This window comes from Protopterus annectens, chromosome 3.part1 (genome assembly GCF_019279795.1).
Source record: "Protopterus annectens isolate FY-2018-M chromosome 3.part1, PAN1.0, whole genome shotgun sequence".
Lineage (NCBI taxonomy): Eukaryota > Metazoa > Chordata > Ceratodontiformes > Protopteridae > Protopterus > Protopterus annectens.
Window position 1 is genome coordinate 1,893,696,535 of NC_056732.1, and position 15,647 is coordinate 1,893,712,181.

The following is a 15,647-nucleotide window of genomic DNA, read 5'->3' on the forward strand; positions in this document are numbered from 1 at the left end:
ATTTATTAATGTACTTTTTTTACATCTATTGTTTCCTTATTCTGACACATAGCTTAAGATGCAACTGAGTATCAAGGGCAGACAGGTTATGAGGGGATGCAGACATCCAACTATCAAAATACACAGATATGGACAATGCTGACCTTTTGGTATTCCACCAACAAAATGCAAACGTGCACTTAGGAAACTGCATGGGCATTTTTTAATATATCTATAGTGTGTTTAACTTCAGGATACATACGTATAACCATGGCTATCCATGAATGCTCTTTCTGGTTTCAGTGCATGTTGCTCCACTATTTTTGGCATTGTTTGTCTCAAGAGGAGGATGTTCATTCAGTAAGCATTACAATGAAAGCATAAATGGTTTGTTTGTGAATAATGTCACAATAATGCATGTAGAATCAAATCACCTGAAAAAAGATGCACAACTACATTATAATTTTGCTGTTTTATTCTCTACAGGGCATCAAGAATGAAATAGAAAGGTACGTCATTACAATTATTTCTTTCTGTTTAAGATTTCTAACCATTTACAAAGACAATAACTCACATGGTTTCTGATATTTATTAACAGGACCATGAAAGGACAGGAAAAAGAAGACAGAATTCATGTTGAATTGGTTTCCGAGAACCTGAGTCCTGGGGTATACAAAGGTCCCCTACAGTACTGTCTTTGGAAGAAAATGCTGTCTGTTGTCAACCCTGGTAAGTACCTCATTTCTCTGGTGTAGGTGCAGTTTAGTATTTGTATGTCTACGGTGGGAGTATCCAAGCCAAAATATATTTATTTAAAAAGCATACTGAATATAATGGCAATACACCATTATAAAAGCAAACCAGTTTTGGCTCTAACCAAGCCTTTGTCAATGCTTACAGTTGAAACAATTGAAAAAAAAAAAATTTCAATTGTTTCAACTGTAAGTATTGACAAAGGCTTGGTTAAAGCCGAAACCGGTTTGCTTTTATAATGGTGTATTGCCATTATATTCAGTATGCTTTTTAAATAAATATATTTTGGCTTAGAGCAATCCTTACGTGCTGGCTCGTTCATTTGGATTTTATTGGTTTGTTGGGGCCGTGCACGTTGTCCTGCGTGCGTGAACCTCTTGTTTGGAGTCTTACGGTGGGAGTATACCTATTCCTAAAGATCAGTATCTGACTTCTGATTTAAACTCAGAGGGGTGTGACCCCTCATTAGGAACTAGCTTGTACATTAAGGGTAACAATGCTTGGGAAAGACTGAAGCACCAGTTCTACCAACATTTCACTTTAACAATGTTAAGTAATACCAAAGTAAGGAAAAACAAAATTAGACACCATGTATTTTAGAGGCTTTGCTAACAGTATAATATGCAGAAGGAAAAATAGTAAACGTCATGTGACAACTAAAGGCAACACCATGATAGGGAGAGCTGCATATATGCGCACACATAATCTTAAGGAGGCAAATAAAACTAATGTGGCATCTAATATCTGCCTGCACTGCAAAACCATCAGAAACACTTAGCTCTGTGACATCTATAACAGGGATTTGGCAATTCCATGCTTCACGGTTTTCCAAAGGGAAAAGGCAGAGCTGATTCCGTGTGGAAAGGAATTCATGCAAGTCATATAAAAATATGACACCTTAAGCAAATCATATACTCTATGGCATCTGCAAAGCACATGTATAGGCAACTGTATGAAGAAAGGTTGTAGAACATGAACAGGTAACTATCAGTATACAAATGAAGTGTCCTCTGTGTAGGTTGTAACACATGCTCAGCCAGCTGTATCAGTGTACACCTTAATTATCCCCATGTAGGTTCTAGCACATTTACATGTAACTGTAACAATTTAATAACAAGATGTTCTGTGTGTAGGCTGTAACACACAGCCATCTGTATCAGTGTAAAATTAGTTATCACATGTAGGGTATAGCACATTTACATGTAACTGTAACAATTTAAAAACAAGGTGTTCTCTGTGCAGGTTGTAAACCATGCACAGCCAGCTGTATCAGTGTAAAAATTAGTTAACACACGTAGGTTATAGCACATTTACATGTAACTGTAACAATTTAATAAGGTGTTCCTCTGTGTAGGTTGTTGGATTTGAGCAGAGAAGAGAATCTGTTTATTATTGAGATGTCTTTTACGTAGATTGTAACACATTTGTAAATAACAAAAGTAAAACTTGAAAACCCCACCAGTGAACTAGAAAAAAGACTGCCCAACGAAAACCAAGAAAGCACGGACACTGGTACTTAGCGCTTTCATTCACTTTATTTACTGTGAACTTCTTCAGAAAACTTGACTCCACCCTAAGGAAACATTTATATAATAAAAGGTCATGTCACATGATTGATGATGTCATGAATTAAAACACTTTTTGTTACAGTTGTGTAAAAAAATTTATTTTCAAATAATAAATTAATTTTTTTAAAAATAAAAACGTAACTAAAAATGTCTTAAATGTTGAACATCGATACTTAATTTGCAAAAATGCTTTATATTTAGTGACATTCACACCCGGTGCACAATCTGCACCAAGGTAAATTTGCCACAAGGATTCTTTGCATTCTAACAGTGTTTTGCAATTACCCATGAATAACTCCTGGCTGACACTATCTATGACAGAAAAAGAAAATTTCTTAAAAAATCAGCGCATACAATTGTGTGCCTGGCTAAAGCATTAGTTTGTTCTTTTTTTTCTAATTGCTAAAAGATGTTCATAAATTCTTCTTTTTAAGCACCTAGTTGTCTTACCAACATAATAACTAGGACATGAAAGACACTGTGCAACATACACAACCATTTCACTATTACATTATAATAAGTTTTAGACCAAAAAGTTCTTATAATGTGACTACATTTTACTGAAGAGGAATTACTAATATATCTACATTGTTCACAATTGTTGCAAGCAAGAGTGCTTTGTACCAAAAGGCAAGCGTCCAGTCTGGTGGACCCCAGCCATAAACAAGCTCTACAACAAAAAGAGGAAGCTACTACAAGATAGAGCAAAATCCTTGAAAGGTAAGACACCTTTGATCATTATAAATAAAAAACTAAGAGCTCTCATAAAATCATCCAAGGCAAATTTTGAGAGAAAAATCGCCAAGGACTCAAAAGACAATCATAAGGCCTTCTTTAGCTATGTTAGAAACCTAGGAGGAAACTCCCAGATATGCTCAGAATTAGTTCAAAATGATGTGAAGATTACTGAACCTACACACATTGCCAACATACTGGCTGACAGGTTCAGTGCAAACTCCCCCCCCCAAAAGGAGAGATATCTATACCAGAGGATTGTAGCCCCCCAAACATCTCCAACACCCAGGTGAGAACTGCTCTCTCCAAGGCAAAAAACACAGCATCCATGGGACCGGATGGTGTCCCCGGCTGTGTGCTCCACGAACTCAATGAGGAATTAAACCCACAGTTAGGACAGCTGTTTAATCTTAGCCTCACCTCAGGATACGTACCCAAGGAGTGGCGCACGGCAACTGTGGTCCCACTTCACAAGGGCGATGCATCCACCGACCCTGGAAATTACCATCCCATTAGCTTGACAAGCCTTATCTGCAAAGCCATGGGGAGGATCATAATGGAACTCATAAATAAAGACATAGGGAACTTGCAGACTTTGGATCCAACCCAGTTTGGCTTTGTCAAAGGCAGATCATGCCTTTTAAACTTGGTTGACTTTTTCGAGACAGTCACCAAGGCCATTGATGAGGGAAAGGCAGTCCATACAGCCTACCTCGACCTGGCAAAGGCCTTCGACACAATACCCCACTCAGGTATCATCGAAAAACTCATCAGCTTGAATGTAAACCCATACATCACAAGATGGGTTGCAAACTGGCTAAGTGACAGAACCCACAGAGTCAGAGTTGCTGGAGCCATATCAGACTCAAAGCCTGTCACAAGTGGTGTCCCACAGGGCTCAGTCCTGGGTCCACTCTTGTTCGGCATCTACTTTTCTGAAGTACAAGCAAACACAGGAGGGTTATGGCTGACAAAGTTTGCAGATGACTGCAAACTGGGTGCCATAGTCGAAAACACATCTGACACAGATATCCTTCAGAAGGGCCTCACAGAAACGGATAACTGGTGCCAGAGCCATGGCCTAAAGTTAAACACCAAGAAATGCATAGCCATACCCTTCGGGAAAAACAAGGTTACCCCTAGCTACCATATAGGTGGCAATCCACTGAGCACAGAAGAAGTCATCAGGGATCTGGGGACCCAGGTTGACAGTAGCCTTCGTTTGACACTCATGTTGCTAAAGTAGTTAGGAAAACCTTCTACATTGCCCACCTGATCATGAAGGGATTCACATCTAGATCAAGGGAGGTCATCGTCCCCTGTACTCATCACTCATTAGACCTATGATTGAGTACAATGCCCCATTCGGAATGTATCTGACCCGACACCTGCAGCAGCTGGAAAGGCCCCAAAAGTTCCTCACCAAAAGGATAAAGGGTCTCAAAAATATGTCTTATGCTGCCCGACTGAAAGAACTCCAGCTCTATTCAGTCTCATACCGCTTGCTCAGAGGTGACCTGTGCCTGACATATAAGGCCATGTCAAACCCAGATTTGATGAATATGATTCACCTCAAAAAATCTAGATCCCTCAGAACCACAAGGGCAGGAGACTTAAACCTTGACACGGTTATTAATAGAACGTGCTGGAGGGACAGATTCATCACCCAGAGACTCCCTATGCTGTGGAACAAAATCCTGGTACATGTGAGGCAGAGCACCTCGCTGGCCTTGTTCAAGAGGAATCTTAACCAATGGTTGGGAGATCGCAGATATACCCCAGGGATTACTTCAGTGTCAGTGCTTGACAGAGGCACAGCAAAATAATAGGCATAGTTTTATTCAAACTAAAGGGGTGGCGAAAGCCACATAACTATGGGCTAGGCTTATAAATGCCCTTGGGCAGATAGCCTAGTATGAACCTATGAACCTATGAACCTATGCCTTTGGTTTTAATGGAACTTGCAGTAATACTCATCTTCATGTTGGCTCGTTGCTCTAATAAACTTTTAATGTTTCTAGTTTTCCTAAAAATGAACTTTGGTCGCATGCCAATGATTTTCACTAAATCCTGGTAACTTAGTAATATTTTCACCTGTGTAGATATGTAAATGGAGCACACCTACTTATGACTATAACGTGTTTTAAGAAGGCACCCACAGCGTAGGTTGTAACAGTAAACACATAATAACGAGATGTCCCCCGAGTCAGCTGTAACATATGACAGATAAATGTATCAGTTTAAGAATGTTTCATACTTTCTGTAGGATGTAGAATATTTTTATATAACTGTAATGCATAAATGAGGTGACCTTTATGTGTGTCTTGTAAGACAGACAGACAGTAAACTATATCAGTGTAAGAATGAGGTTATCTCTTGTTTAGGCTGTAGTACATGACATATAACAATATCCATATGTAGGATTGCTTGCTTCTTTCTTTCTTTGTTAATACAAGTATATAAGTAAGTATAACAAATAACCAGTTTTAGTCTCAAACTATTCAATAACTTGTATGTATGCTACAACTTACACAGGGGACACCTCATTCTTACATTGATACAATTATCTGTACTGTGCTGCAACATGTGTAGGGGACACCTCATTCTTACACCGATACGGTTATCTGTCATACACATGGGACAACTCATTCTTACATTGATACAGTTCTGTCATATACAGGGACCCCTCATTCTTACCCTGATACAGTTACCTGTCATACACTGGGGATACCTCATTCATACACTGATACAGTGACCTGTCATACACAGGGGACACCTCATTCTTACAGTGATACAGTTATCTGTCATACACAGGGACCCCTCATTCTTACACTGATGCAGTTATCTGTCATACACAGGGACCCCTCATTCTTACCCTGATACAGTTGCATGTCATTCACTGGGGATACCTCATTCATACACTGATACAGTTACCTGTCATACACAGGGGGCACTGCATTCTTACACTGATACAGTTACCTGTCATAGACAGGGGACACCTCATTCTTACACTGATACAGTTACCTGTCATACACAGGGGACACCTCATTCTTACATTGATACAATTCTGTCATACACATGGACCCCTGATTCTTACACTGATACAGTTACCTGTGCATACACAAGGACACCTCATTCTTGCCCTGATACAGTTACCTGTCATACACTGGGGATATATCATTCATACACTGATACAGTTACCTGTCATACACAAGGGACAGGTCATGCTTACACTGATTCAGTTACCTGTCATACACAGGGACACCTCATTCTTACACTGATACAATTATCTGTCATACACAGGGGACACTTCATTCTTACATTGATACAGTTCTGTCATACACAGGGATCCCTCATTCTTATACTGATACAGTTATCTGTCATACAAAGGGACCCCTCATTCTTACACTGATACAGTTATCTGTCATACACAGGGGACACCTCATTCTTACACTGATTCAGTTACCTGTCATACACAGTGGATACCTCATTCTTACAGTGATACAGTTATCTGTTACACACAGGGACACCTCATTCATACACTGATACAGTTATCTGTCATACACAGGGACACCTCATTCTTACACTGATACAGTTATCTGTCATACACAGGGGACACCTCATTCTTACAGTGATGCAGTTATCTGTTACACACAGGGACACCTCATTCATACACTGATACAGTTATCTGCCATACACAGGGACACCTCATTCTTACACTGATTCAGTTACCTGTCATACACAGTGGATACCTCATTCTTACAGTGATACAGTTATCTGTTACACACAGGGACACCTCATTCATACACTGATACAGTTATCTGCCATACACAGGGACACCTCATTCTTACACTGATTCAGTTACCTGTCATACACAGTGGATACCTCATTCTTACAGTGATACAGTTATCTGTTACACACAGGGACACCTCATTCATACACTGATACAGTTACCTGTCATACACAGGGACACCTCATTCTTACACTGATACAGTTACCTGTCATACACAGGGGACACCTCATTCTTACACTGATACAGTTACCTGTCATACACAGGGACACCTCATTCTTACACTAATACAGTTACCTGTCATACACAGGGGACACCTCATTCTTACAGTGATACAGTTACCTGTCATACATAGGGGACACCGCATTCTTACAGTGATACAGTTACCTGTTATACACAGGGGACAACTCATTTTTTACCCTGATACAGTTACCTGTCCTACACTGGGGATACCTCATTCATACACTGATACAGTTACCTGCCATACACAGGGGACACCTCATTCTTACACTGATACAGTTATCTGTCATACAGAGGGACCCCTCATTCTTACACTGATACAGTTATCTGTCATACACAGGGGACACCTCATTCTTACACTGATTCAGTTACCTGTCATACACAGTGGATACCTCATTCTTACAGTGATACAGTTGTCTGTTACGCACAGGGACACCTCATTCATACACTGATACAGTTACCTGTCATACACAGGGACACCTCATTCTTACACTGATACAGTTATCTGTCATACACAGGGACACCTCATTCTTACACTGATTCGGTTACCTGTCATACACAGGGACACCTCATTCTTACACTGATTCGGTTACCTGTCATACACAGTGGATACCTCATTCTTACATTGATACAGTTCTGTCATACACAGGGATCCCTCATTCTTATACTGATACAGTTATCTGTCATACAAAGGGACCCCTCATTCTTACACTGATACAGTTATCTGTCATACACAGGGGACACCTCATTCTTACACTGATTCAGTTACCTGTCATACACAGTGGATACCTCATTCTTACAGTGATACAGTTATCTGTTACACACAGGGACACCTCATTCATACACTGATACAGTTACCTGTCATACACAGGTGACAACTCATTTTTACCCTTTTACAGTTACCTGTCATACACTGGGGATACCTCATTCATACACTGATACAGTTACCTGTTATACACAGGGGACAACTCATTTTTACCCTGATACAGTTACCTGTCATACACTGGGGATACCTCATTCATACACTGGTACAGTTACCTGTCATACACAGGGGGCACTGCATTCTTACACTGATACAGTTATCTGTCATACAGAGGGACCCCTCATTCTTACACTGATACAGTTATCTGTCATACACAGGGGACACCTCATTCTTACACTGATTCAGTTACCTGTCATACACAGTGGATACCTCATTCTTACAGTGATACAGTTGTCTGTTACGCACAGGGACACCTCATTCATACACTGATACAGTTACCTGTCATACACAGGGACACCTCATTCTTACACTGATACAGTTATCTGTCATACACAGGGACACCTCATTCTTACACTGATTCAGTTACCTGTCATACACAGTGGATACCTCATTCTTACAGTGATACAGTTGTCTGTTACGCACAGGGACACCTCATTCTTACACTGATACAGTTACCTGTCATACACAGGGACACCTCATTCTTACACTGATACAGTTATCTGTCATACACAGGGACACCTCATTCTTACACTGATACAGTTACCTGTCATACACAGGGACACCTCATTCTTACACTGATTCAGTTACCTGTCATACACAGTGGATACCTCATTCTTACAGTGATGCAGTTATCTGTTACACACAGGGACACCTCATTCATACACTGATACAGTTACCTGTCATACACAGGGGACAACTCATTTTTACCCTGATACAGTTACCTGTCATACACTGGGGATACCTCATTCATACACTGATACAGTTACCTGTTATACACAGGGGACAACTCATTTTTACCTTGATACAGTTACCTGTCATACACTGGGGATACCTCATTCATACACTGATACAGTTACCTGTTATACACAGGGGACAACTCATTTTTACCCTGATACAGTTACCTGTCATACACTGGGGATACCTCATTCATACACTGATACAGTTACCTGTCATACACAGGGGACAGGTCATGCTTACACTGATTCAGTTACCTGTCATACACAGGGGACACCTCATTCTTACACTGATACAGTTACCTGTAGATACACAGGGACACCTCATTCTTACACTGATACAGTTACCTGTCATACACAGGGGACACCTCATTCTTACACTGATACAGTTATTTGTGCATGCGCTACGACCTACACAGGGGACACTGCATCATTATACCAATACAGTTATCTCTCATGTGCCACAGCCAAAATAGAGGATACCTCATGTATACCTAGTCAATAAACTGTACATCTGCTACAAACTACACAGAGACACTTCAACCTTATATTGATAATATTACCTGTACATATGCATAACTTACACAGGGGACACCTCATTCTATGCTGATACCATTATCTGTTACATGCTACAACCTAATCTGGAGACACAGCATTCTTACGTCTATGAAGTTATCTGTACATGCACTATAACCAACACCACTGATGCCTCATTTTAACACTGTTATGGTTACATATACATGTGGTACAACCTACTTGCGGACACCTCTTTCTTACACTTATGCAGTTATCTGTACATGAACTGTAACCTACAAGACTGATGCCTCATTTTTACACTGGTATGGTTACCTGTACATGTGCTACAACTTACAAAGGGAACATCCTATTCTTCCTCTGATACAATTACCTGTACATGCACTATAACTTAGAAATGGGACACCTTTTCTATGGGCCTCTCTCAATCCTCCCTTACATGGTTCCTTAGTTATCTATCTGGAAGGCAATAACCAGTCAGATGGTTACAGAACCTTTCCACATGTTTAACACATACCACACTGTTCCACAGGGCTGTATACTAGGACTTCTTGTCTTCAATATTTTTATATACAAGCTTCACAGTGCCATAGATGAAGCAAATATAGTACAATATGAGATTATTCAGCTTTAATATATACATCCCCAACAGTATCTGAACTCCAAGAAACAACTCCAATTTCTTTCTCTTCAGTGTAAACCTGGCTGAAAATTTTATAGTCTCTCCCCAAACTCAATAAATCAAAAATGTTGCTCTTCACCCCAATACATTATCTCAATCACAAACAATATTTCTTTGTTACTTCTGCAAATACTACTAAAATTAACGTAGTACCAGATACTAAATTACTAGGCAATGTAACAGATGACACATATTCATTAAACAATTCAGAATACCCTCCAGAAACTCAGATCCCTTTACAAGGCCAAACAGTACCTTATAGACTCAGCAAGAAAAGTCTTATCCTTTTTACTTCCAACCCTCTTGTGTGCCTCACTTATCCAGAGTAGCCTCCTGTTACTACAAGGTAGATGCATTTGCTACCAGTGCTGCACAATCAACCCACCACTGCCAAGCCTTAAATCAGCTAAACAGGCTAGAGTTTAACAACTACCTTACATACCCTCAGATAGTTATTGCATCTTCTTCTTCCGGCTCCTCCCATTAGAGGTCACCACAGCAGATCATCTGTTTCCATTTCTTCCTGTCCTCTGCATCTTGCTCTGTCACACCAACCAACTGCATGTCCTCTCTCACCATATCCATAAACCTTACCTTAGGCCTTCCTCTTTTCCTCTTACCTGGCAGCTTCATCCTTAGCATCCTTTTCCCAATATACTCTGCATCCCCCCTCAGCACATGTTCAAACCAATGCAATCTCACCTCTCTGGCTTTGTCTCCAAACCATCCAACCTGAGCTGACCCTCTAATATATTGATTCCCAATCCAGTCCATTCTCATCACACTCAGTGCAAATCTTAACATCTTTAACTCTGCCACATCCAGCTCTGACTTTTGTCTTTTCATCAGTGCCACCATCTCCAACCCATATAACATAGCTCGTCCCACCACCATTTTGTAGACCTTCCGTTTCACTCTTACTGGTACCCGTCTGTCACAAATCACTCCTGACACTCTTCTCCAACCACTCTACCCAACTTACATTCTCTTGTTCACTTGTGTTCCACACTCACCATTACTCTGAAGTATTGTTCCCAAGTATTTAAATTCATCCACCTTCACCAGCTCTACTCCCTACATCCTTGCCATTCCTCTATCCTCCCTCTCATTCACACACACATATATTCTGTCTTAGTCCTGCTGACCTTCATTCCTCTTCTCTCTAGAGCATATCTCCACCTCTCCAGGGTCTCCTCCACCTGTTCCCTACTCTCACTACCAGTCACAATATCAACTGCAAACATCATAGTCCACGGGGATGCCTGTCTGATCTCATCTGTCAACCTGTCCATCACCATTGCAAATAAGAAAGGGCTCAGAGCTGATCCTTGATGTAATCCCACTTCCACCTTAAATGCATCCATCATATCCATTGCAGAACTCACCACTGTCACACTACCCTCGTACATATCCTGTACCACTCTTACATACTTCTTAGCTACTCCTGGCATCCTCATACAATACCACAACTCCTCTCTAGGCACTCTGTGATATGCTTTCTCTAAGTCCACAAAGACACAATGCAACTCCTTCTGACTTTCTGTATACTTCTCCATCAACACCCTCAAAGCAAACATTGCATCTGTAGTGCAAACCATAACCTCAGCTAGTTATTGCATATAAACCGTTATATTATCCTGAGCTACACCTGCATTAAAAATGTATTATTGATCTACACCCTACAACAGACCTCCATTCTGGTGATAAATTTGTACTAAGCCCTAGTAAGGTAAATAATTAATCAATATACTCCTATTACAACTCCAAACCCTGGAATGCCATCCTTACACAAGTAAAAATGACAAACTCCCAAGCTATAAAATCCAGCTCAAACAATACTTTATCCAGTCCTGGTCATGCTTATCTTCTTCATTAAGTTGAGTCCTCTAGTGAAAACAAGAATGTATTACCCATTGCTAACTTTTTGTGCTCATGTACTGAATCATTCACTCCAACAACTTTCCCTCCTGCACTTGAGTCAATACACAAATCTACCCACCACTGTTAAACAGTATTTCTCATCTTTTCTTTTTCTAACTACCCTAATACCCTAATACCCTAACGCATTCCCTGTATACCTACATTTTAAACCTTTTCAGATAAACCACTTTGGTACAGGCAGCCTAAATAGAAATGATACTAAATCGTGATCTCAGACACAAATGCTATTTCCACTATCATCCTACACAACACTAATATTTCCCCTCCTACAATTTTTTAACTCATTTTAACCTTGGACTCCTAAAAATAGAGGTGGCTAACATCATGGCACCCATGCAAATGGAGAATAGTTGCATGACCTTCAAATCATACACCAATGCACTGTATGAACACATACACAAATGCATGGATCTCGCCATACCCAATAGAGCCATGACTCTTCTTCTTCTTCTTCTTCTTCTTCTTCTTCTTCTTCTTCCAGCTGCTCCTATTAGGGGTCGCCACAGTGGATCATCTGTTTTCATTTCTTCCTGTCCTCTGCATCTTGCTCTGTCACACCAGCCACCTGAATGTCCTCTTTTACCACATCCATAAACCTTATCTTAGGCCTTCCTCTTTTCCTCTTACCTGGTAGCTTCATCCTTAGCATCTTTTTCCAATATACTCTGCATCCCTCCTCAGCACATGTCCAAACCAATGTAATCTAGCCTCTCTGGCTTTGTCTCCAAACCTTCCACCCTGGGCTGACCCTCTAATATACTTATTCATAATCCTGTCCACCCTCATCACACCCAGTGCAAATCTTAACATCTTTAACTCTGCAACATCCAGCTCTGACTCCTGCCTTTTTGTCAATGCCACCGTCTCCAACCCATTTAACATAGCTGGTCCCACTACCCTCTTGTAGACCTTCCCTTTCACTCTTACTGGTACTCATCTGTCACAAATCACTCCTGACACTCTTCTCCACCCACTCCATCCTGCCTGTACTCTGTTCTTCACCTCTCTTCCACACTGACCATTACTCTGAACTGTTGATCCCAAGTATTTAAACTCATCCACCTTTGCCACGTCTACTCCCTGCATCCTCACCATTCCTCTAACCTCCCTCTCATTCACACACATATATTCTGTCTTAGTCCTGCTGACCTTCATTCCTCTTCTCTCTTGAGAATATCTCCACCTCTCCAGGGTCTCCTCCACCTGTTCCCTACTCTCACTACAGGTCACAATATCAACTGCAAACATCATAGTCCACGGGGACTCCTGTCTGATCTCATTTGTCAACCTGTCTATCATCATTGCAAATAAGAAAGGACTCAGAGCTGATCCTTGATGTAATCCCACCTCCACCTTAAACACATCTGTCACTCCCACTGCAGATCTCACTGCTGTCACACTACCCTCGTACATATCCTGTACCACTCTTACATACTTCTATGACACTCCCGACTTCCTCATACAATACCACAACTCCTCTCTAGGCACCCTGTCATATGCTTTCTCCAAGTCCACAAAGACACAATGCAACTCCTACTGACCTTCTCTGTACTTCTCCATCAACACTCTCAGAGCAAACATCACATCTGCAGATAGAACCAAGAATAGAACCAAGACTCTCTCCTACAAAAAAAAGGAAGCCAATCTATTGGCCCCCTGCAATAAACAAACTCTACAACAGGAGGAGTAAACTGATGCAGAATAATATGAAGTCCCAAGACTGGAAAAACTCCCTTATCAGCCTCAACAAAAAGTTGAGATCCCTCATCAAATCCTCTAAAGCTAGCTATGAAAACAGAATTGCAGCAAATAGTAAAGACAACCACAAGGCCTTCTATAGTTATGTAAAGAATCTCCATGGTAATACCCAGATTTGGTCTGAGCTACTGTACAATGGTACCTCCTTTACCGAGCCACCAGATACTGCCAATATACTGCCTGACAGATTCAGTGCCAACTTTACCCCACTCCCCCCAAAGGGCCAATCCCAATACCAGTAGATTTCCAGGCACCCAGTATTACTGCTGCAGAGGTTAAAGCAGCACTGTCCAAATCTAGGAACACAGCTTCTATGAGACCTGACAATATCCTCTGGCTGTGTTCTACATGAACTACAGAGTGAACTGGCACCTCACCTGTGTGCCCTGTTGAATCACAGCCTCACCTCAGGCTTTGCCCCTACCAAATGGTGCACTGCTACAGTCATCCCTCTCCACAAAGGAGGAGCAACTACAGACCCTGGGAACTATTGCCCCATTAGCCTGATGAGTCTGATATACAAAGCTATGGAACACATCATCATGGACCTAATAAACAAGGATATAGGGTATCTCCAAACTCTTGATCCCACACATTTTGGCTTTGTAAAGGGTAGATCATGCCTGTTCAACCTGGTCAACTTCTTTGAGTCAGTCACCAGAGATATGGATGAAGGCAATGTGGTTCATACAACCTATATTGAGCTGGCTAAGGCCTTTGATACCATTCCCTACTCAGGAATCATAGAAAATCTCACTAAGCTAGGCATCAACCCATATATCACTAGGTGGATTGCAAACTGGCTCACAGATAGAACCCACAGTGTGAAAGTAGCTGACTCCAAGTCAGACTGTTGACCAGTCATGAGTGGAGTCCCACAGGGTTCGGCCCAGGGTCCTGTCCTGTTTTGTATCTACTTCTCTGAAGTCCAGGCCAACACAAAGGGACTATGGCTGACAAAGTTCACAGATGATTACAAGTTGGGAGCTGTTATTATCTCCCCAAGTGATGTTGACATCCTACAGAAAGGCCTCACTGAGACCAACGAGCCATTAAGCTCAATGCCAAAAAAATGTGTCATCATACCCTTTGGGAAAAACCTGGTTCCCATGAATTACCACATGGATGGGAGTCCACTCAACACAGAAGGCATGATAAGAGATCTGGGAAGACAGGTTGACAGCAACCTTTCTTTTGACCACCACATTGCCACTGTGGTCAGAAAGTCTCATTACTAAGGGTTTTGCATCCAGGAAGAAAGAGGTCATTGTTTCCCTCACTCTTCCCTCATTAGGCCATTCATCGAGTACAATGCCCCACTTGGCATGTACCTCACTAGACACCTTAAACAACTGGAGAGGCTGCAAAAGTACCTCACAAAGAAGATCTTAAGCCTTAAATATTTATCCTATATGGACAGACTCAGAAAAACTCCATCTATTCTCTGTCTCATATTGCCTACTTAGACATGATCTCTGATTGACCTACAAAGCCATGTCTGACCCAGAGCTGCTAGATATGCTACACATAAAGAAATCCCAATCCCTCCATGCCACATGCTCCAGGGACCTTAACCTCATTACCACAATAAACAGAACATGCTGGTGGGACAGGTTCCTAACTCAAAGACTTCCCATACTCTGAAACAAACTTCCCATTCACATCAAGCAGAGCACTTCACTGGCCCTCTTTAGGAAAAATCTTGACGAGTGGGTGGGTAATAGGAAGTTCACCCCGGGGATCAGTTCAGTGGCCTTGCTTGACAGGGGCACTGGGAACTAACTTTGGGCGGCATGATGCCAGGGAATCTTCTTGGGCTAGGCTTATGTAGACTACAGGGCCATTAGCCTAGTACACAGCTATGAACCTATGAACCTATGGCAGATGATCAGTCTGGATCTAGATCAGAATTTAGCACTACTGACCCAAAATGTTCGGTATGAAAGATAGT

General features: G+C 41.3%; 1 protein-coding gene across 1 annotated transcript in view; it reads left to right on the forward strand.

Annotated features, from left to right (window-relative positions):
* The window catches only part of LOC122797949 (zinc-binding protein A33-like), a 172,768-nt gene that overhangs the window by 142,453 nt on the left and 14,668 nt on the right, over positions 1-15,647 (forward strand). The window contains exons 2-3 of the mRNA XM_044066470.1: positions 466-488; positions 578-708. Coding sequence (XP_043922405.1) covers positions 466-488; positions 578-708 — 154 coding nt within the window. The remainder of the gene's footprint in view (positions 1-465; positions 489-577; positions 709-15,647) is intronic.